The sequence below is a fragment of the Strigops habroptila genome, chromosome 1, assembly GCF_004027225.2.
Source record: "Strigops habroptila isolate Jane chromosome 1, bStrHab1.2.pri, whole genome shotgun sequence".
NCBI classification, from domain to species: domain Eukaryota; kingdom Metazoa; phylum Chordata; class Aves; order Psittaciformes; family Psittacidae; genus Strigops; species Strigops habroptila.
Window position 1 is genome coordinate 144,466,606 of NC_044277.2, and position 21,278 is coordinate 144,487,883.

The window sequence follows — 21,278 nt, forward strand, 5'->3', positions numbered from 1 at the left end:
GGGTCAGGCCACTGTAATTTTTGCTGCTGTTCTTTGTTTCTGTGGCTTTCGCTGTTGGAGATGCATTACTTGCTATTATAAAAGTTTCAGGAGGAAGCGGTTCAAGTAATTTTTAATTTCTGATTTTAAGTGTTTTGAGCCTCCCTGCCACCTACTGAACTGGGTTGGCAAAGTTTTCATCACCACTCCACAACATTTGTCATCTAATTTACTAAACCTACTGCCCACAGGGACCTTTAAGTGATATTAGACCTTACACCCCCACCCACTGTCCATACCACTCTTGTTTACAGTCACCATTATAACTGAACAGTGGGCAAACACCAATGAAGGGACGATGAGTCAAAATCATACATTTTATTGCCAAGTAGCATTTAGGCTGACATAGTAAAGGGTTTTTTGGATAACCAAAATGTACATTTCTATTCAAATAATCACCTCTCCTGTACTTCTGAATCCCAATATGGTAGCAGATAATCCTTATTCTCCATTTCCCAGTGAGACCCTCTTTACTTGCTTCATTCTTCTTGCAGCATTCATTTAAAAAATCACTTCAAATCCAGGAAATCACACTTCATATTTCAAAATTTGAGGAAAAGGACTTCCCAGACTTCCATTTACATCTTTACTTCTTCTTCTGCCATATCTCAGTCTTCCAACTTTGGAATACCAAGACAAAGCTTCCAAACAATTCCAAAGCACTGAACTTTCAACTTGGATTTATTTCACGTTTATAAAGAAAGAAATTTTAAACCAGTAATTTGAAAGAGAAAAAAAAAAAAATCAAGTCAAATATAAAACTTCCAACAAATAACTTAATAAGTGGTTTAGAACAATTTTACTTTGCTCATTTCATTATGCGGCAGGTACTGTACAAAACTGCCACAGAAACAGTGGTATTGAAGACTACTTAAGCATCTTACACAATGTTAGGTTAAACCCAAGCACTGAATATTCAGAGCACTTTAAACATGTTAAACAATATAGATAGGCAACAGCACAGCCCAAATGCCAAAGGATCTGCCTATTTTATACACCATTTTAAAAGCACTTCATGAAGTTGCATGAATTCCAACTGACATCACATAATTTGTTTCCAAATATGCTTATTGCAGAGTACTTCTTTCAAATAAATGTACAAGAAACAATATTATTCTTAGGGCTGTGGAGTAGTGACACGCATATCGAAGCTGAAGGCTGCTTCTGGTGATGCCAATAGGATTTTTGCCACTGACTTCACTTCACCGATGCAAAGATATCTTTTATCCACTCATTTTTCTGTTAGATAAAAGGTGTAAAGGCCAGCTCAGATTTACAAAATAGCTATTTGAAAAATATTTCCATGAGGCACACGTGCAATACGAAGATGAGTTACCACAGATATCAAAACTACAGCCTTTAGTACTCACAGATACACTGCAGCAAAAGCAAACCAGAACAGAGAGGACAGCACCACTGTTAAACTTCGCTGAGTTCCTTCTTAAGGCTATGTAACTGTGTACTGGGAAGAAAGACATCAATACTGTATTTTTGGCATTACTTTCCCAGGTAAGCGGATGGTATCATGTTTTAAATCAAGTTATTAAAATCTACTTCAAAATAAATGTTTCTATACATGTGACTTGCTTCATATCTATAGATACACTCCAACAGCCATAATTTAGAGATGTTTAACATAGACATCTATAAAAATGTTTTAACATTCATGTAGTTTAGAGGCTTAGTGATAAGAATTATGACTTTGCAGTATGAACGGATTCAGTAATAATTGTTAGTCTCATCTTGAGATGCTGAAGATTACCTGGGTTTTCTGATCAAAAGCAGTGGCAGAATACTTGACTGTTTAAGTGCATCTCACCAAGGTTCATGTTTTTATGTTAAAGCCATCATCTGATAAAAACCCCAAAGAGTAGAGCTAAATATAATGCTATTAAAACATTTTTAAGTTTTAAATTTCAAATCACAGGTTCAAATGTGAAGTTTTAGCTATGTGAAGCTGTGTGAAAAGTTAATAGGCTTCAGCTTTATTCTGTTTATTCCCAACTAAATCACTTTGGTTTTCTGTAATGTTAGGCCTACCTGTGGTATACCAACTGCATCAGCTCCTGTCTAGAACTACCTCTGCAGTATAACTATCTAGGTTCTTCTTAACAGATGATACTAGCTTGAAAACAGCAGTATGTTAACGTAGCTCTGAGTTTCAAAATCAGAATTAGCCTTATTCTGGCCACCTTGAGCTGGCTCTTGTCTGCAAACACTGGAAAAACACTCCTCACAAGGAAAGGATTGAGGAAATACATTTCTGGAAAGATGCTGAGCAACTTATTTCTTCAGCTGAACTTAGCAAAGCAGTGCACGTTGTAGAATCAAACATTAATTTGCTCAAGAAATTAAGGGCAATATAAGCTATGTTAGTTTATTTTTCATTCCTGTTCACAAAAATCAGACAAAAAAGGTCAAACCAATTTAAACCACTACATGCAAATGAAAAGCCTGAACACTCTTGAGGGTTGAGAATCCTTCTGGTAAGTGTTTTACCTGAAGTATATGCATTTCAAATATTCAGAAACATTTAAGACTGCCTATTTTCTGTGTGTGAAATAAAAAGCTCCAACAAAAAAAGGCAGTAACAGCATGCATTTTAATTTCCAAAACATTTTGGGGACAGATACAGTCTGTGAGTTTGCTGCTCATTCTTTCATGTTTCACAAGCTGTTCAAGATGAAATGTAGCCACAGAATGCTTCACAGTTAAGGCTCAAGGTCGTGTGATAACTATAAAGGAATCTAAGCATGGATAACTGCCTTCTCATTTTCTTGGCAACAGATCCCACACACCGTAGTAAGCTAGCTGAAAAATAAACAACAGACGACAAGTCTTCTGTTAAATCTGTTTCTTCGTTAGGCTAAGCCCCTTTCAGCAGCAGCCTCTGATGCTGTACAGGGAACTCGCCTCTAGTGCTACATGTAGCCAGCCACAGGGAACAAGAAACAGACTGCATCAGTGTCAATTCAAAACCCCTGAAGTGAACAGATGCTACTCAAATTGAGAGCTGAGTCACCTCAGCTGATCAGACCTACAATCTCCTCTCCCAGAGAGCTACCTTAACTTACCATTTGTAAACAACTGACCATCTAGGAGACCACTCTGGTGTCTTTCACTGTTCAAACCATCATCCACTTTTGTTTATGGCATTTCCCATAAAACAAAGACCTCCTGTTGCCAAACAGTTTAAGACAGATGGTCTTATAAATTTTTACAAATACTGTTCCAAATTCATAACATACTTAAAGCAAACTTCACACATTCACTTTAAGCTTGCACAGTATAGAAAAAAATATAAACCCCCAGTAAAACCATGCAAAAAAACCCAAAGACCATCAAGCTAACACATCTAAATACAAATTAAACCAAACAGAACATCAAAAGAATATATAAAGTATGATTTTGTTCAAGATCTTGAATAACAAAGTATTTTCTTGTGTTGGGGTTTTTTGGGGGGTGAATGATGTTTTCTTTATGGGTTGGTTTGTTGTGGGTTTTTTGAGATAAAGCAAAATAAGACTTAATTCCTCACCTTTACCAAATCCTGGATCTTCAGATACCAAAGAAGATGACTAAACACTTAATGGGCATTTAGTGTACATATTCATACTTAGAGTAAACTTTGCATTTCCTTCCATATAGGAGAGTAACCCAAAGTCCCAAATTTACCACATTAACACAAGAGTGAATTAATAAAATATGAAAACATGTTAAGAATATTCCCATCAGTGTTTTTAACACAGATTACTTCTGGTCCATTTTAAGCTGTGTGACATACATCAAAATAAATCTTTTGAGATTTACTGTTGTTCTTTCTACTCCTAAAAATGTATTTGATTACCAGTTCTCTCACTTTAAAGGCATCAATGGAAATCTGCATCACTCTGACAGCACATTAGATAAAAAATTGCACCAAACCCAGGTTTAAAAAGCTGTACTACTGTTCGGTATTATGCAGTTACATAAACTGTAAAAATGTAGAACTTTGTAAAGTATCACAATCAACCTAACTTTAGATGTATAATCATGAATATGCTGAACAACTGATCATTTGACAGATAAACCAAAAAGCGCCTCATACAATAACTTAGTGTCTTCACCTCTAAGCTTCCACAGCATAATTCTACATCAACCAATTCAGTCCTGGACATCAAAGTAGTCAATTATCGGCTCTTCCTTTAACGGTTTGGATAAACCACTGTCTCCAGTAGTCCTGAAATTATAAGAATATTAGGAGTTACTTACCAGAAAAGACCCCCCAAACTGCTAATACTTATTACAAAAACGATACTGTACTGAAGACTAAATGTTCAACAGGCCTTTTTAAAAGAAAGAGAAAAGAAATTCAGTTGAAGTGAGCTGATGATAAAATCTGCTTGCTTTTAAAAGCAAGAGTAACAAAAATACATGGTAATACCAAATCCAAACACTGTAAAGATTTTTTCCCATAAGACAGAAAATTTTGTAGAATTAAGCACTTCTAAAGCAATTTCACTTCTAGTAGTTAAAAATGAATGGCTAAATCCCTCTTTTTAATTAGTTTTGCCACATAACCCCCTTTCATTATAGTCACTGAAGACAGGAATCTCAGAGGAGTAAGTGGAACTGAGGACTAACAACCTTTTCAACATTCACACTGAGTTACACTGTAAGCAGTCATTTTAGGCATGTGTTTTGCTCTAGATGCTTAGTTCTGAAACAACTTAAATTTTCTCAGAATAGCCTACTTTGTGTTCCAGCAGCACCTTAAACACCCAATAGCTATTGCAATAGTTACTGCAAAATCAAGCTGTTCCCTTCTGCAAGTGGGACTGCACAGAACATGATTTTAAATGCTAATTTGAAATAACTTTGGGGGAAAAAAATATCTGAAAAGTAAAGAATTAGCCATCCATTAAAAGAATTCATGACTATGAGATGACTACAGGTACCTGAAGCTGGCAGGTCATACAAAGTAAAGACTGTTCTATTAGACTGTTCACCAAGAAACCTTGTATATCCCATCTTCAGTAGTTTTCACTACCTGAGAAAAATGGTAGTTCACCTTTAGCCAAATGTGTAGTCATATCTACGCAAGAAAAATACATTTACTACCTGTCCAAATAAATCATCTTATGCAAGTAAGACCTTACTCTTTTACACAGAACAGTTAAAGGTGAAAAACATCCCCAAAGCAGCCCTCTCTTCCCAACTATCTAATCTTTATGAAGCTCAGAAACACTCCTCAAGTAACTCAGCACAAAATTGAAGAACACAGTTTTAAAAACAAATTCCTTACTTATCTGTTTGTTTGTAATGAGGAATAGGAGGTGGAGCCAGAGGCCTGCTCTGCATTTCTTTATCTAGCACAGAAGTTAAGGTATTGCTTGGACAAAAGGATTTCCCTCTAGGAAAATAAAAGAAAGGTTATTTAATTCAATAGGAAATTATATTCATTAAGAAGTTAGGGCAAAAGAGTTACATTTGTAAGTAGCTGTTCTGGTGTCAGAGTTCATACTTGTATACTTAAATCACCTACTCAAATATTTAATTTTCCAGTGATGGAGACCAATAGTGTGCCAAGTCCATTTTTCTTACCAAGAACAAGATATGCAAGTGTTCTAAATGTCTCGATAGCTGTCTGTAAAAGACACAGAAGCAGCTTACTAGATTTGAGTGCTGGTGCCCAGACTCCTTCCTTTCTGCATGTGAAGTGCACAACATGATCAACGCAGTACTTGCTTTCTAGGTCAACATACATCTGTTCTTTCACAGAACAGATAAAAGATCAGAAGCAACAACTTAATAGCTTAACTTGGTATCCTGTGAACACAGTTCACTGCATCTTCACAACGTTATCTAATGTTTTGGAAACATGTTTTTAAACTCTGGTAGTGAAGGAACTTGTTTCTCACTCTGCACTTAAAGCAGCCCTGCTAAGCAGCACTGTCCCAGGAACAATGCAGCAACACTGCCTCTTCCTTTTCAGCTAGCCCAGGTGAACAAGATCACAGAAATAACATTATGCATTGGGGTGAAGAATAATCAGCTATTCCTGCCCTCCACACTAGTAACAATCTATTATATGCTTGTGACCACACTTGTGCTTGTATCATCTGCAATGCAAGGGCTACCCTGTGGCTGTGGTGCAAGGTAGTATTTTCTCCAGTACAGGAGGACAGTGTACTTCAGCATGTACATTTGTATGCTTTAGGCATATATTGGCTGTGAATCACACTCAACTTCGGTCTGGCAGTCCATGCTCAAAGGCTGAACTGGCTGGAGAAAAGGGAAGGGTATTAAAGAAACCCAAACCCAAACCAACCAGGAAAAAACAAAACAAACTAAAAGCCAACCCTAGATTGTTCCCAAAAGGCATCTTATTACAAAAAAATAATTAAAAATTTCCAAATAATTACCAGACACACTGTATCTTTAACAGCCTGTGAAGATGTCTTCCTATAGATTTTCCTATAAATTCATGAGCCACTTTTGAGACTGAGCTTGCTTTATTTCAACTTCCAGTCACTGTTATGATTTAACTACAAGACTGAAAACCTTCACTATCACCATCTTTTCCATTCACAGTTTCTTATTCAGCTTATTTGGCCCCAGAAAAGATGAACAAATCAAAATTCTTAAACCTTCTCAAGATCAATTTCTTACCTTTCTTGTAGTTTAAACCCATGCTACTGACATTTTAGGACCAAACTACTTCTGGTACACTAAACTGGATTACTTTCCTATTTCTATCTGAATGGTTTCTCTTGGAAGACGTGTCAACCACTGGAACAGGCTGCGGTGGAAACTGGTAAGAGTCACCATCCCTGGAGGTATTTAAAAGATGTGTAGATGTGTTGCTCAGGGACATGGTTTAGTGATGGACTTGGCAGTGTTAGGTTCATGGTTGGACTAATGATCTTAAGGGTCTTTTGCCAACCAAAATGATTCTGTGATTCTATGTCAATCATTAAATAATGTTTCCTCTTTGCTTATTTTATTCATGAATTTTATTCATGAATTCATGAACAAGCTCCTCCCAGAGCAGAGCCCTCTAGACCATGAGATTTCCTGTGTTGACTAATCACATTAAATTCCTATTTTCAAGTTCATCTTGTTCTTTTCAAAATTACATTCCGAATAGCAAAAAATGCTGCAAAACAATAGATTGTGTATTGTTGTAATTCCAGAAATGTGTTGAGCTCCATGCTTGGTCACATACTTGGCAATTCATGTTTTTCCCCGCCTCTGCCAGAGCTCCAAGCAGTTCAAATCTCACATCAGTACACACACAGATGAACCCCAGTTCTATTTCAGAGCTTAAAAAACAGTAAGTTTCATCTTATTCCCATCACGTCTTGTTTCCATCAGTTCTGAAAATACAGGGGCAAATTCCTGTGACATTGTGGCAACACAGATGAAAAACTCCACAACATCCTCAAAGAAAGTCAGAAGTCCACTAAAATATGAAGTGGTGATCCCTGACCCCATTTCAGTATTGTTTTAAACCAAGTACTGACAGTCTGTTCAAATGAACTGTGAAGTTTTGAAAACATAGATCATCAATTCAGAGTGTTCTCATGTCCCCAACACTGCAAGCGTTCCTTGTTTGAAAGGAAAAGTTACTTGCCACTGACCACAGGTTTTTTTCCAAGATTATATTACGTTTAACATGTACATTCTAACAGCAAGTATCAGTTGAGAACAGCTGGTTTTCCCCTCTTTAATAAAATGGGTAAAAACTCCTCTCTAGCTCCAAGCCTGGCATATAAAGCCAAATGCTTCCACTATCATTTCAGCTACCTCAACTGTAGAGCTCTATCTGAAAAGACTAGAAGAGGCCTGAGGTAAATAGGAGAATATTTTGTTGTCTTCTTTCATTTTTATCAACCGTGGTTTGCAAAAACATGGAAACCCAACTGACTGGAGGTAAACAGGCAAAAGCAGGAAAGGCTAGAAAGGCGCTCATCAAGTAGAGTAAGATGTCTTTACTCTAAAATGTCAGGCCAAATCTTGCTTCTGTAGTAAAACAAGTAAATAAATGAGAGTTCTAGAATGCAGGAAAACAGGAACGCAGGAACACTTGGAAGACTACACATGCACTTATTTCTATAATTAGCTAAAGTCTTACTAGAGAATGTTCTCCCCAAGAAAGTAAATACAGCAGCTCTCCACTGAAACTAAATGTTCCCAGGATGTAGATTAATATATCAAACCTTTAAAAATGAGGAGAGATCAGTTTCTGTACTGTTTGAGGAGATCCTGCAACAAAATTTGCTTTGGTCACATCAAGGCCTAGCTCTGTTTTAGCTTTGACAAGATCTATTTTGTGTCCCCTGCTCAAAAAAAAGCAGAAGATATATACAGCAGACTGTCCAGCCATGAAACCAGAGAGGCTTTAGAGACAAAAATATATCAACTCACACTCAAGCAAAAGGTACATCACTTCCTGTATACCTTCGTGACACACAGGACAATGCTAGATTGACTCCAATCTTCCCAAATTCTGTGAATATCTCTGTTGTTTTGGTTTGTGGGTTGTTTTGTTTGTTTGGGTTTTTTTTAAACCCAAGGAAATAAAAAGGAAATAAAGAAATTAAACAGCCAATTATATTCAATTCATCTGGAAGAAAACCAAACAACTGAATTCAACTAAATAGGTGTACAATGGAAAACACACAAAACAAAAAAATCCTTGACAAATTAATTGCCAGAAAGGAGAAGGAAAGCAGACCCTCCCTTCCTGCTAACATAAATCATGGCTCTCTATCATCAGTTGTAGCAAAACTGTGGAGATGGAACCAAAAGGCTCTGCAAGTACTTTGGACATTTGATATGAAAGTTGCTACTCTATGTTCTATTAACTTATTCTCAAAATAAGGAAAAAAAGACAACTGCCTGCCCCAAGCAACAAAGATGAGATGACAGGTTTTTAGCAGGACTCCAAGGAAGAACAAAGAGAACACAAATAACTATCTGCTGACTCTAAGGCACTGGTAGTGCTGACAGGATGGCCTGTTGTACAGAACTGAACTATGAAAACCAGGACTCAAACTTACCTTCCCCTTGAAGACTGGAAGTTCAATTTTGGATTGATCTATTTTGGTACAAAATACTATAAAATTCTTTGCCCACCCATCTGTCCAGAACTGACTCCATATAGCCTTGCAATAATGATCCATTAGGTTTCAGACAGAGCAGGTTTTTGTGAGAAGTGTCTCCCAAAGCTAATGCAGTTTGGGTGGAATAATGAAGCATCACCTAATTAGACTGTCTAGACTTAACATATACTATTTCATAAGCTGTCAAGAGGTAACACATACTATTCCAAGGGCAAACGATGCCAAGATTGAAAGAAAAACAGTAAGAAGGAGATGTAGCTCTTTTCTGGAGCAGGACCGCTGTTTAAACCACCCTGGCTGGTGACCTATAGCACTATTTGTACTTACGCTGCTCAGAAAGCCTCAGAGGCTACAGGTATTGAAATGCAGTCATGGGAAAAGACCTTTGTGATTGCAAAGGGTGGGGAGAAAGACTTTTCCTCATGGCAGAGGAGAAAATTCCTAGAGAGTGAAGGGTAGAATAGAAGTCCTTAAAGTGAGAGTACCCTTAGGAAGCCATAAGAACTTCTGTCAAATTGGATGTGAAGTAACTCCAGATACCAGAAAGGCTGTAGACAGTTAACTTATTAAGCAGAATGAACTTGTACCTGGAGATGTTCTGGGCATGTTACTGTACCTGAAAAACTTAAAGAAGCCAAACAATAAATCTGTTTCCTCTAAACATACGATTTCCTTCCAACCCTGTCACTGGGATGTACAGTTTTTGCCTTCTGGAATGCAACTGCCACGATCTGATAAGGGTGCTACATGTAGTTACAAGGGACTTATTTTATTTAGATCTTTGTTCCTGTTGGTCTTACATAGGCTGCAGCTAGGTAACCACTCCTGAACTGTCTCCAGACATACCTCATTGAAAGCAAACAAAATCCTGGGTGAAGAAGAACAACAGAGAACACTTCAATGAGACTGTGGCAGGATGTGGTTTTCTTAGTGAGAACAATGTGCAGGGACCCTGTCACCTTCCTGAAAAGTCCCCCTGTTCGTGAGGAGAGACTGACCCTATTGTTCTTGGAAGGAAGAGGAAAAGGATGGGCCTTACAGGGATCACTGCTCTTAAAACACTTCCAGGATGTTCAAATCCATACAAGCAGCTTAAACACTGGTCACTAAATAACAACAAGCAAATGCTCCTTAACAGGCTTTGGCATCCAGCATTATTCATAGGAGAAGGAAATTCATATCAGTAAAAGAGTTTAAGAAACCACTGACAGGTACAGTAAAGCACATGTGTCAACTTGGAGTGGAAAGCCTTCCCCTTTCCACCATACCAGTCTGGACAGAAGTCTGGGTAATGTCCTTTGAGAAGTAACCTTTGAACCTGGTTCAGAAGGAATCTGGTATTGCATACTCGTCAAAAGATGGTGACTGCAAAAATGACCAACAGGGAAGCATGGAGAAGAGCATTTGTAAGGATTTACTTGGGGTCTTACACTTCAAGTGACACCAGAACTGTAATTCAGATCAACCTTCTCCAGCTATATCTCCTTCATTTCCTTCTGTAATATGAATTGCCTTCTGTGTGTCTTATCTAAGTATTTCCAGATTTGCTTAGAAATCTCTCCAATTTGCAGTAATTCCAGGTCTCTCTTTGTCCAGGAATATACTCTGTGGCACATGAAGAACAAATAAGTTCTAATACCAGATTTTTTCAAAGGCAGCGCAAATCCAGCAATTAAATTTTCTTAAAATTTGATGATATTTATCATCTTTGATACCTCTATCAAATACAGCTGATGGCAAAAAGACAAATACTTACTATGAAGATGAATGGAAAACAGTCTTGCAAAATCTTTTATTAGCTTTTTTACGTCTAATTGGGTTTTCCTCTCTGAAGATTTGACTAGTGGAAATAAAAAACCTACGAAATTAGCAATTTTAAAACTGCTTTAAATTTCTACTGGAAGTTACTGCGTATTGATGATAGCACTGTAAATGAACTTGAATTCAAGGAAGTAATAAAACCATCCAATTATTTAAACAATCACTAATAGGTTTGAAAACAACCATGAATTACGTACTTCACTGCAGTGATAACAACGTTGCGCTTTGGTTCGTTGTCATAGCTCACACTTTCAATGCCATAAACCTGAGCTAATTCATGGATGATTCTGCGGTGATCTCTGTTCATCGGTGGGTAACAATGGCTCTTCTTTGTATGCTTGCCCTGAATTAAAGAGAAAAGGTTAAGAACAAAAACAAAAGGTAAAGTTTTCCTTTGCAAGGTCGGGAGGAAAAAAAGAATTAAAAAGAAAGTGCTTCTACCTCTAACATTTTGCTGCTACAACAACATTATTACCATACAGTGCTAATGTCTCAGTACTGACAGAAAAATAATCTAAAAATGATCATTTATTCCCCCCAAATTATGTGTTCTCTATTGTTTCCATCACCTTGAAGTACACACACACATGTATCAAATACAATTTTACTTATGGGGACTTCTTGTACCTTATGAAATAGCAATACTCAAATAGCTTGAGGGGCAGAACTGATCTTTGAGATACTGAATTGTCATGTGAGCCTAACTGGTTCATCCTGACCACAATCAAAGCTCAAGTTACCACTGGGTAATTCTCCCTTTAGGTCAGACAGGGTGAAGATTGTCACATCTGGTTTGGTTTCATTCTTTCATTCTCTTCCGCAATGTACATGCTTGTTAACAGACAACATTTGTCTGCTTTACAGGATCATTATTTAACAAATAGCTGGATACTGCTGAGAAATAAAGCATTGAAGACACTCTTGAGCCTTCTAGTTCTCTTGTTCTGTCATATTTGATGTGACTCATTTACTGTATATTGCAAATTCAAGACGTGTGGCTGCCCTTTAATATATAGTACATATATTGGTTTGATATAAGAACAAGCATATGCATTGGTATACACAGTTATATATAAAGAAATATCTATGTGTGTATACACTTGTGTACATGTGTGTATAATAAAGGTATATGTAAAATAGGATAACCACAGGCAACACAACATTGGGCAAATTATCTTTAGGTAATAACAACTGTTCCATACATCTATTACTAAGTGCCTGAGGTTGAAGGGGCCTGACCATAATTATACACAGTTGGCCCCCCTAAAGACTTTCATTCCAATGTGGAAAACAACGGGCAAGAACATTAGACAGGTGAACAAGCACAAAGATTGTTTAAGAAATCATCATACATAAAAAAGAAGGAATAAAGTTACATAACTGTCCTCAGGGGGTAGAGGGAAGGAAATGAATGCTTTCTACGTGAAGTGTACTCTTTCTTGAGCTAAGGGCAACTGAGCATGGCATGGTTTATACTGTCCTTTGAACCACATATACTGGGTCAGGCACAGTGCAGCAGCAAGCCAGGACTATGCTCACCTGACAGGCCTGAAGATGAAATTCTGCTTTCACTAGAAAAACAGTGATTCTGTTTTGGCATACTGGAGTCTGCCAAACAACAGTGGCTGAATCCAAGTCTCCTTACAGAAGGACTAACTCACACACTGGCAAATGCAGGAAGGTATACACAAATTTGTGAGCCTGCTCCATTACACGGATCAGAAGAATCTAGGCCTTCCTCCTCAAAGTTTGACCCTTTAAACACCATCTTCAATGATTAATACTTGATTAACAGAGATCAAAAAATTAATGAGAATCATTGATGCATTAAAGCCTAGCACTGACTGAATCTTTAAACAAAGCCTGGCTGTCACCAAAGTGATCCTGAATTACTGTGTCTCCCAAAAATTTTGTTCTATTTATAATTGTGTACTCTATTGGAGCTTAAACAGACCTAGTGTCAACTCATAACTATTAGAATTAATAAAGTGTAGTAACATTAAACTCCTCCCCAAACCAAACTGTTTCTTACAATAAATCATACAGAGTATCTGCATACTGACCTTATTCACAGCTTCCACAAGCATTCTCATTTCCTTCTCAACGTCACTGACAAACTTTAAATCCTTCCTGCAAAAACCACATTCCAGGTAAATGAGGTGAGAGTTTACAAAGATACATTATCTTCATCTTTTGTAACATTATTTTCAACAAGAACAAAATTTAAGGACTCAATTAACCGAAGCAGAAGCATCTTGATTTATTACACTATTTACATTTCAAAAAGGTTAGTATGTCATGGCAATTAAAAAAATAATGAATTATTTTTCTTTCAACCCTTAGAACACAGCATAAGTCTATAATACAATTCTATTGCCAACACAATTCTACATTTTAAAACAGGTAATATAGATTTTAAAGTTGCTATTTCAGTGGTTTTTAAATTACTTGTCATTGAGCCAATTTACTTAATTAGAATACCTGATTAAACAGAAAAATGGGGATTGGATAAACAGAGTTCTTTTCCAAGACAGAGGAAAAGTGCACTGACTTTGGTGGCCTACTTGTCTAGCACAACTAATTAGTAAGAACAAAAGCAGCAGCATAAGGCTACTTGCAAGCAAAGAAAATGTTCTTGATATGAGATATAAAGGATTTTGTTTTACCTTGCTTAATCACAGTAGGCCAAGTTTTCACCTAAAGGTGAGCTTTGGACTCTGTTCTTAAATAAGCAGGTAAGTTAACTCCAAAAGTAAGGTTGTTATTTGTTAGGGCACATCCTCATGGGGAAAAAAGGCTATGTGAATATTTCACATCTCAAAGCTGGTTAGTAGTAAATAACCTATTTCTTCAAAAACAGGCACCATTCCATACCAACACACCACCACTTTGTGAACGATGTCAGAATTTCATCAGTCAAGAAGTGCCAACCAAAGCAGGCACTACCATCTTTGGGAGATGCCCTACTAAAGCTCTGGATGCTGACCAAGTGGTCTCAAGCAAACATGCAAAATTGCAACGTTGAGTAGTTTTGATGATTTGAAATGATGATCAAACATCATTTGATCACTGGCATGATGGGACTCAGCCCATCACTGGAAAACCTTCAAGGTATTGTAACAATGGATGGACCATAGAGGATGCCCATCCATTATCAGAACTCCTGGACCTTCAGTGGAGAAAAGTATTACATTGGGAGAAATACAAAAAGCACCTGAACTTGTAGAGTTAAGAAGAAAGGGGCCTCCAGACACCTCAGCTGTGAAATACAGAGCCAGGCCATGTAGCATGAGGCTTTGGAAAGAATATTGCAGCAATAATCCCAAAACCAAACAACAACAACCGCCACCAAACCCACTGATCCCTTTAGGATGAGCTTAACTCCAGAGAGTCAGAAAGCAAATGCTACATGGAATGCCAGCCATGAACACCTGAATTTCAAGGTGAAGTGACCACAGGAGGCAAGAAAAAAAACAAAAATGGAACTAACTACCCAAGGGTCCACAAGCACTTGATGTGTTATATTTAAAAACCTACTGAGGAACCAGCTCACAGACTGGGGGATATGTTCAAAAATATTCAACCCTTCAGGAGCCTATAGAATCATAGAATCAACTAGGTTGGAAGAGACCTTTAAGATCATCAAGTCCAACCTTCACCCCAGCACTACCAAGGCCACCACTAAGGTGATTTCAGGGATGGTGATTCCATCACTTCCCTCAAAGTGTTCAAAAATATAAAACCAGAGTTACCAGTTCAAAGCCACCAGTGAAATCAACCAGTATTTCTGTCAGAAATACTTTTTGTATTGTATTTCTGACAGATATAATCCAAGTATATCTGACAGAAATACTCGGAATGTGTCTCAGCTTCAAGAAATTCCAAGATAGTCAAGACTGAAGTACTCAAATAGGAAGACAAGACAGAAAGCATGGTATGCAGGGGGATATGGCTGGGGGGTGTGGTGGTGGTGGCAGAAGAAAACAAAGCCCATTGTAAATCATCTCACAAGAAGATAAACCAAAGAAAAGACAAATCCCGCAGTTCACTGGTCTTCACTATATGATCCTGATCAGATACCTGGGTGAGCAGGGACAGTCAGACCTGCTTATTTCTCACCTGTACTCGTCTCTGGTTCTATACTAGGAGCTTTAGGTTGCTTGATTTACTCTTAAATTCTATGTGGCTGCTTATGTAAAATTTTCACTCGTCTCAACACATCAACAAATAAATTATCATTCCAAATTGTATAGTATTTACTAGTATAATGCTTTTGATATTACCTTGACTTTCTATTGCCTCATTTTCAGATGTTTCAGCCTAGCAGCCCTCTTGGCTGTCAGCACTGGCACAGGCTTAGCTCTGTGTCAATCAAGCATTTTATTAATTCCATTTCTTTAAAATAAAGGCAGTAAGGCAAAAAAAAAGAAAAAAAAAATGATGGAGAGAATGATTTCAGGCTATGGGAGCATTATTTCATTACTTAGCTATCACTTTTGTCTTTGTCTTGAAAAGATCACAAGGAGCACTGAGATGGGGTTGGTTGTATATGAAAGCAGTAGAGGCATGACACATACAGGTACTGATCTGTAGTGAGAAGAATGGTGGAAAATGATGTTCCCATTCTAAATCTGGTCCTATTACAGAACAAAGCAACCTGTCAGGCACTTTTTACTTCTCATGTTCTCATTCTGAAGGTCTTGAGATGTACACATCACCTCTTTTGTCTCAATTATCACCTACTTCCAGGGCTGGAGAGAAGAGTGAAACATGGGCATTTTTACAAGAGTAAATGGAACTGTTCTGCATTTCCCATCTGGCTCTCAACACTGATACCTATATCACCTGCCAGCGTTAGAACACATACCTTGCATCTTCTTTTAGAAGTTCACTGTACTTTGGTCCAGGAGAACGGATGTTAAAAGGATCAGAATTATCATCTATTTCAAGAGCCTCAGCAAGACGCCTACATTTAAGGGCAGGAGGGAAAAACCAAAATGTAACAAAACCAAATACAAACAAAATAAAACCACAAATCCTCCCAGCCTCCCAAACAGGTTGTCCTTGAAGAGTAAAGATAAGGGTTACTAATACAGATGGAACAACTCGCAGAAGATACAGTCTGTATATTTGAAACTACACTTGTAGTACTTTTCACTAGAATATTCTTGTAAGATCTCAGATCACTCAGTATAGATCAGGGATCATCTCCACATTTATCAGTTCTCTAGGTCATGCAGGAAAGGGTTTTTTTCCATAACATTAACTTTTTTCCATAACATGAACTTTTGAACAGAAAAAACCCCCAAGTTTAGTGCCCACCTGTTTCTCTGCAGAGCTAAGCATTCTTCATCACATTGCAACCTGAATTAAGAAAGAAAAATACAACTAGAATCACTGCTGCTACTCACACTTTTCAAACTGTAGTTTTGTTGGTATCATATCATTATGACAGCCTAAAGAAGTAGGAAGAGTGTGTGAGAATAGTTTATTGTATTAGATCAGATAACACAGCTAAAAAGAAACAAACCAACCAACCACAATCAAAGATCTTTGAGCACACAAGCTCTCCTCCAGGTCTTGAACAGAAGCAGCAGTTACCAACTCCATACAGAAGCCGAGAAAAACAGCTTCAGAATTGGATTATATTGGTAAATTAAATCATTTTAGAAAAAAAAGCAGTTGATATCAGCATCAAGCTAGGAAGGATGGGATATCAACATAGTAAGATGTGACAGTCAGTTCTATGCATCAGCCAGGAAAACCAGGAAAGTTAGCTATGCATATGGAGGATTATGATACACTATAAAAGTTAGTATTTCAATGAAGCCCATAACTTCTAGTGTCAGAGTTACAAATTTCACTTTTCTCAACTTCATCTTTGTAAAGCATTTTATAATTTTAAGGTATTAAAATGTCAGAGAAGGATCAAGAGTTCTCCAGAATTTCACAGTGGCACTTACAAACTTCTACCCCTTAAACTGCACAAGTGAACTGACTCTGTTGGTAACAGTTCCTCAATTTCAAACAAATAATTTCTATTATGTTTGGAGACCTACAGCTATAGGATCCACAACTTCTGGTGGAGGCAGAAAAAACCTAACATAGTTGCACTCCAAGATCAACCTGGTACTGTTTAAAGTAATTTGCTTGAAGAATCATATTCTCCTCCTCCAGAAGAGGAATGCAGCCAACTTAGAGAAGCTACTCTGGGTCTAAACAAATATGTTACTCTCCAGGACAAGAGAGAGAAAGAAAGGAAATCCCTGCTCAGTTTGCGTAAAATATTCTGCTATTGTAAATGAATAAAGGAGATTTGTAAGTTACTTTGAAAATAATGGAGTCTGACAATAAACTAGAAAAGATTTGCACCAAGTAAAGTAATCTCTGGTGATTTCAACTATTCAAAGAAAGGGCAGTATAAGTCTGCCCACAGAGAAATATGTTTGGCAGTGAATACAACATCATTTACATTACATATTGCAAAGGCTGGGACACCAACAGAGGCACTGGTGTCTTATTTGCTCTCCTGGCAAGTATACAGCTGCTATGACATGCCTGTCCTTTCTGATATTAGTTCACCTTGCCCATACATTCAGAGTTAAAATTATTTCAGTGTAGAAAAATATCCAAAAGAACTTGGTAATAATGTGCTCCAATTTCATAGACATTCAACAAATAAATACAACAGAATGACTAGCCAAAGTATGCTGGTATCAGCTTTTGATACGGGAACTCATCAAGCAACTGTATGGGAAAATTTCACTATTTTGACTTTACGCAATATAAAGGAACCATGAGATTTTAAACGCACTGAAATAATCAAATTCACTATTAAGGAAGGAGAGATGGTACCAGAAATAAACTAAACCCAGAAATATAAGGACTTCGAGGCAGAATCCTTCAGGAAGTCAAGTTTCTGACAGAAGGATGTCGGAGAAACTTGACAATTCCTTAAAGAAATTATACTAGAAGTAAAAAGACAAGCGATTCCAACCCTGAGGAGTATCAGGAGGAACAGAAAACCACCAAACTTAAGTCACAGGTGTTTTTGTGACTTAAAAGCAGATTTGCAATGCGAGCTAGTACTAGAACACAGAAATGCCAATCAAATTGAGATACAAATATAAGAATTGTAAAAAGGGCAATAGAAAAATATTATAAATAGTACGATGATGACCAGGGGAAAACATGGGCTATTAATCATCCAGGATGGAATGGTGGATGCTGAAATCTGAGATAATAGCAAAAAAGTTAGTGTCTAGAAACCTGAAGTCCAGAGGAACTCTAGAGTTTGCTGGGTAGAAAGAAACTCTGAAACCCCAATTCTACTGTTCCATACACAATTACAACAAACCAGCCAATAACAGAGATGTCATTCTACATAAAAGCAAAAATATGAAGCACTAAGGAACTGCAAAACACTCTTTTAGCAGTATTGTCACAGAAGAGCCAGGCTATCTAAAGTCTTCCTATTTTAGCCTTTTTTTTTTTTTAGGATTTTGCTCACAATATTATGCATTTTCCACATTGCTTGTGATTCAGGTATACACAAGGATTTGAAACATGTTTCTACATGGATCTCCTTACCTGGCCTGCTTCATTTCTTTTTTTGTAATAAGCCTACTGATTTCCACTGAATCTCCAAGCTGTAGATCTGTTAACTTAGTGGCTATAGATATAGCAGCTATTCTGAAAAAGAAGAGCATTAGATTTCATTTGAGGCAACACATAAACCTTTCAAAAGGCTTATAAAGCTGCAGATTTAAACCTCCAGGTGGAAGAAGACAGGCTGTTTACTCATCAGATTACACAATGGGACTCTGGTTCCACATCACCTAGTTTTGGCTATATAATTTAAGAGGCTACTCTGTCTCATCTCCCTCAAGCAACTAGGAGCAAGACATACTTGAGGGAATTTTTCAGAGCATCAATTCTAAGCAAGTCTAAGCCAGGCAGTGTGAATACTTTTTCTTCTCACCTGCTTAACATGCAAACTGCAGCTGACTGTACAGCTTTAATTGCTTTTTTAACCTTTATGTGATTCTTCCTTAACTGTAACTAAAAGCTGTAAGGTGAATTTATAAAGTACTTCGAATTTTGCTTAGAAAATATGGATTATTCAAGCCATAAGGAAAGAGCAAAATGCCTACTGAGACTGTTGATATTTTCTTTATAAAGATTCATCATTCCCTTCAATAACAAGCCTTCCCAGTCTGATTTGCTTGCTAAAAGTTCTGTAACTAAAATATACATTAAGTTTTTGGTGAAATATCCTACACCATTCTCAAACAAAATCCTGAAAATGGAACATTCAGTCCTCTTAATTATTTTTTCTGTTGAATTCAGATTAAAGGATATGTTTGTCTCTCTGTTTTACTTCACATTCGGAGAACTCATCATCTATCAGGAAGGAGGATAATCATATCGCGTAAACCCAAAAAGCACTGAGAGGGACATCGGCTTCAGATTTATCAGATTCTCTCCCCAAGTGTGTAGATGGTGGGAAAAAAGCCAAACCTAACTCCATGAAACCAGAATATTTTAATCTTTCAGCAACATTAACAGTTGCAGTTACCATACAAACTTAGCTGGCATTAAATGCTGCTTTTGCTGCTATCACATGGGCCAAGAGTAATTTGTAGACAAGTATGAACGCATTTGAACCAGCAAACACTTGCTTTAAACTGATTGCTTCTTTCCCCTTCTCTTGACTTTGGCTCTGATTAGATACATATGTATGTATTCAGCTTATGCATGCAAGGACTCTCACTGACTTCAAAGAACTATTTTCCTTATATGAATACTTTTGCAGTGCCTGTTTCTATACAAATAGTGGAGAAATAACAGCCTTCAAAAATTTGGGCTTGTAATTATGTTACCTTCCCAGCTTATCATCTATGACGAGCAAGTGTCAATTTAAACTGGCATTTCAAAGTTGAGTCAGTCTTCTGATTTGTATTCATAGTGCAATAGATCCCTTTTTCTAAAGAAGAGACACTGATCACCACTCCTGTTAAATGTGTCTTGCATTCAACTTTGACTAAAATTAACTGTTTCTGGTTAGCACATTTCTCTTCTCGTTTTCATTAGGTAATATTAAGCACCTATTACATCAATGCTAAGTCATCTTCTGACAGAATTTGGATCTAGGCAGCATTCGGTAAGAACAAAGCAGCATATCCTAAGCTGGGCTAATGTGTCAGGCCCTCAAATAGCAGTTCCAAATAAATCAAACATTAAGAAGCTTCCTTTGAAAGACAGAATCTGTGACTGTGCTCTCCTATCAACTGGGATGCAGAGCAGAACTCTGGCTGAATGTGTGTCCTGGTTCAGCTGGGATAGAGTTCATTTTCTCCCTAGTAGCTGGTGCAGTGCTGTGTTTGGGCTTCAGTCTGAGAACAACGCTGGTAACACACCGATGGTTTAGCTGTTGCTCAGTAGCTCTTACTCTGATCAGTAGCTCTTACTCTGATCAAGGACTTTCCAGTCTCTCAGGCTCTGCCAGTGAAGAAGGGCACGGGAAGCCGGGAGGGAGCAGAGACAGGACCCCTGACCCAAACTAGCCAAAGGGGTATTCCATACCACAGCACATCATGCCCAGTATAGAAACTGGGGGGAGTTGGCTGGAAGGGACCAATCGCTGCTCAGGGGCAGGCTGGGTATTGGTAAGTGGGTGGTGAGCAACTGTGTTGTGCATCATTTGTTTTTCTTCGGATTTATTCCTGTCTCTCTCTTTTTGTTGTCTCCCTTTCACTACAATTATTATTTCACTTTATTTCAATTATTACACTGTTTTTATTTCAACCCACAGGTTCTACCTTTTCGTGATTCTCCTCCCCATCCCACTGGAATGCTGGGGAGGAGAGTGAGTGAACAGCCATGTGGTACTTAGTTGCTGGCTGGGGTTAAACCATGACAATATCATAGAATCACAGACTGGTTTGGGTTGGAAAGGACCCTAAGATCATCCAGTTCCAACCCACTGCCATGAGCAGGGACACCTCACACTAGACCATGTCACCCAAGGCTCTGTCCAACCTGGCCTTGAACAGTGCCAGGGATGGGGCATTTAGCACTTCTCTGGGCAACCTGTGCCAGTGCCTCACCACCCTCACAGTAAAGAACTTCAACTCTAGATTAACTTTTTGACTCCCTCTCAATCACAGCCTCAAAGAAAGGTTGCTTTTAAAAAAAAAAAATAAAAATATTATTACTGTTTTGCTCTTTTCATTTCCAAAGCCCTACTTCTCTTTTTTCTTGTCCCTTCCTTGCCCTCTCTTGAAAAGAGACAAAGAAAGAAGTTTAGAA

The 21,278-nt window shown here is 37.7% G+C and overlaps 1 protein-coding gene across 7 annotated transcripts in view; it reads right to left on the reverse strand.

Moving 5' to 3' along the window:
- Nucleotides 1-342: 342 nt before the first annotated feature.
- NFX1 (nuclear transcription factor, X-box binding 1) overlaps nt 343-21,278 on the reverse strand; it is a 51,093-nt gene continuing 30,157 nt past the window's right edge. For 2 of the 7 annotated variants that reach the window (XM_030485767.1, XM_030485802.1), the window contains exons 18-24: nt 18,558-18,659; nt 16,290-16,331; nt 15,835-15,933; nt 13,031-13,097; nt 11,165-11,310; nt 5,324-5,431; nt 343-4,258 (exon numbers count right to left, since the gene is read on the reverse strand). In XM_030485767.1, the coding sequence (XP_030341627.1) occupies nt 4,183-4,258; nt 5,324-5,431; nt 11,165-11,310; nt 13,031-13,097; nt 15,835-15,933; nt 16,290-16,331; nt 18,558-18,659 (640 nt within the window). In that variant the 3' untranslated portion in view covers nt 343-4,182. Of the gene's footprint in view, nt 5,114-5,323; nt 5,432-11,164; nt 11,311-13,030; nt 13,098-15,834; nt 15,934-16,289; nt 16,332-18,557; nt 18,660-21,278 lie in introns of all 7 variants that reach the window. The other 5 variants (XR_003991393.1, XR_003991394.1, XR_003991391.1 and 2 more) reach the window with 5 other exon arrangements.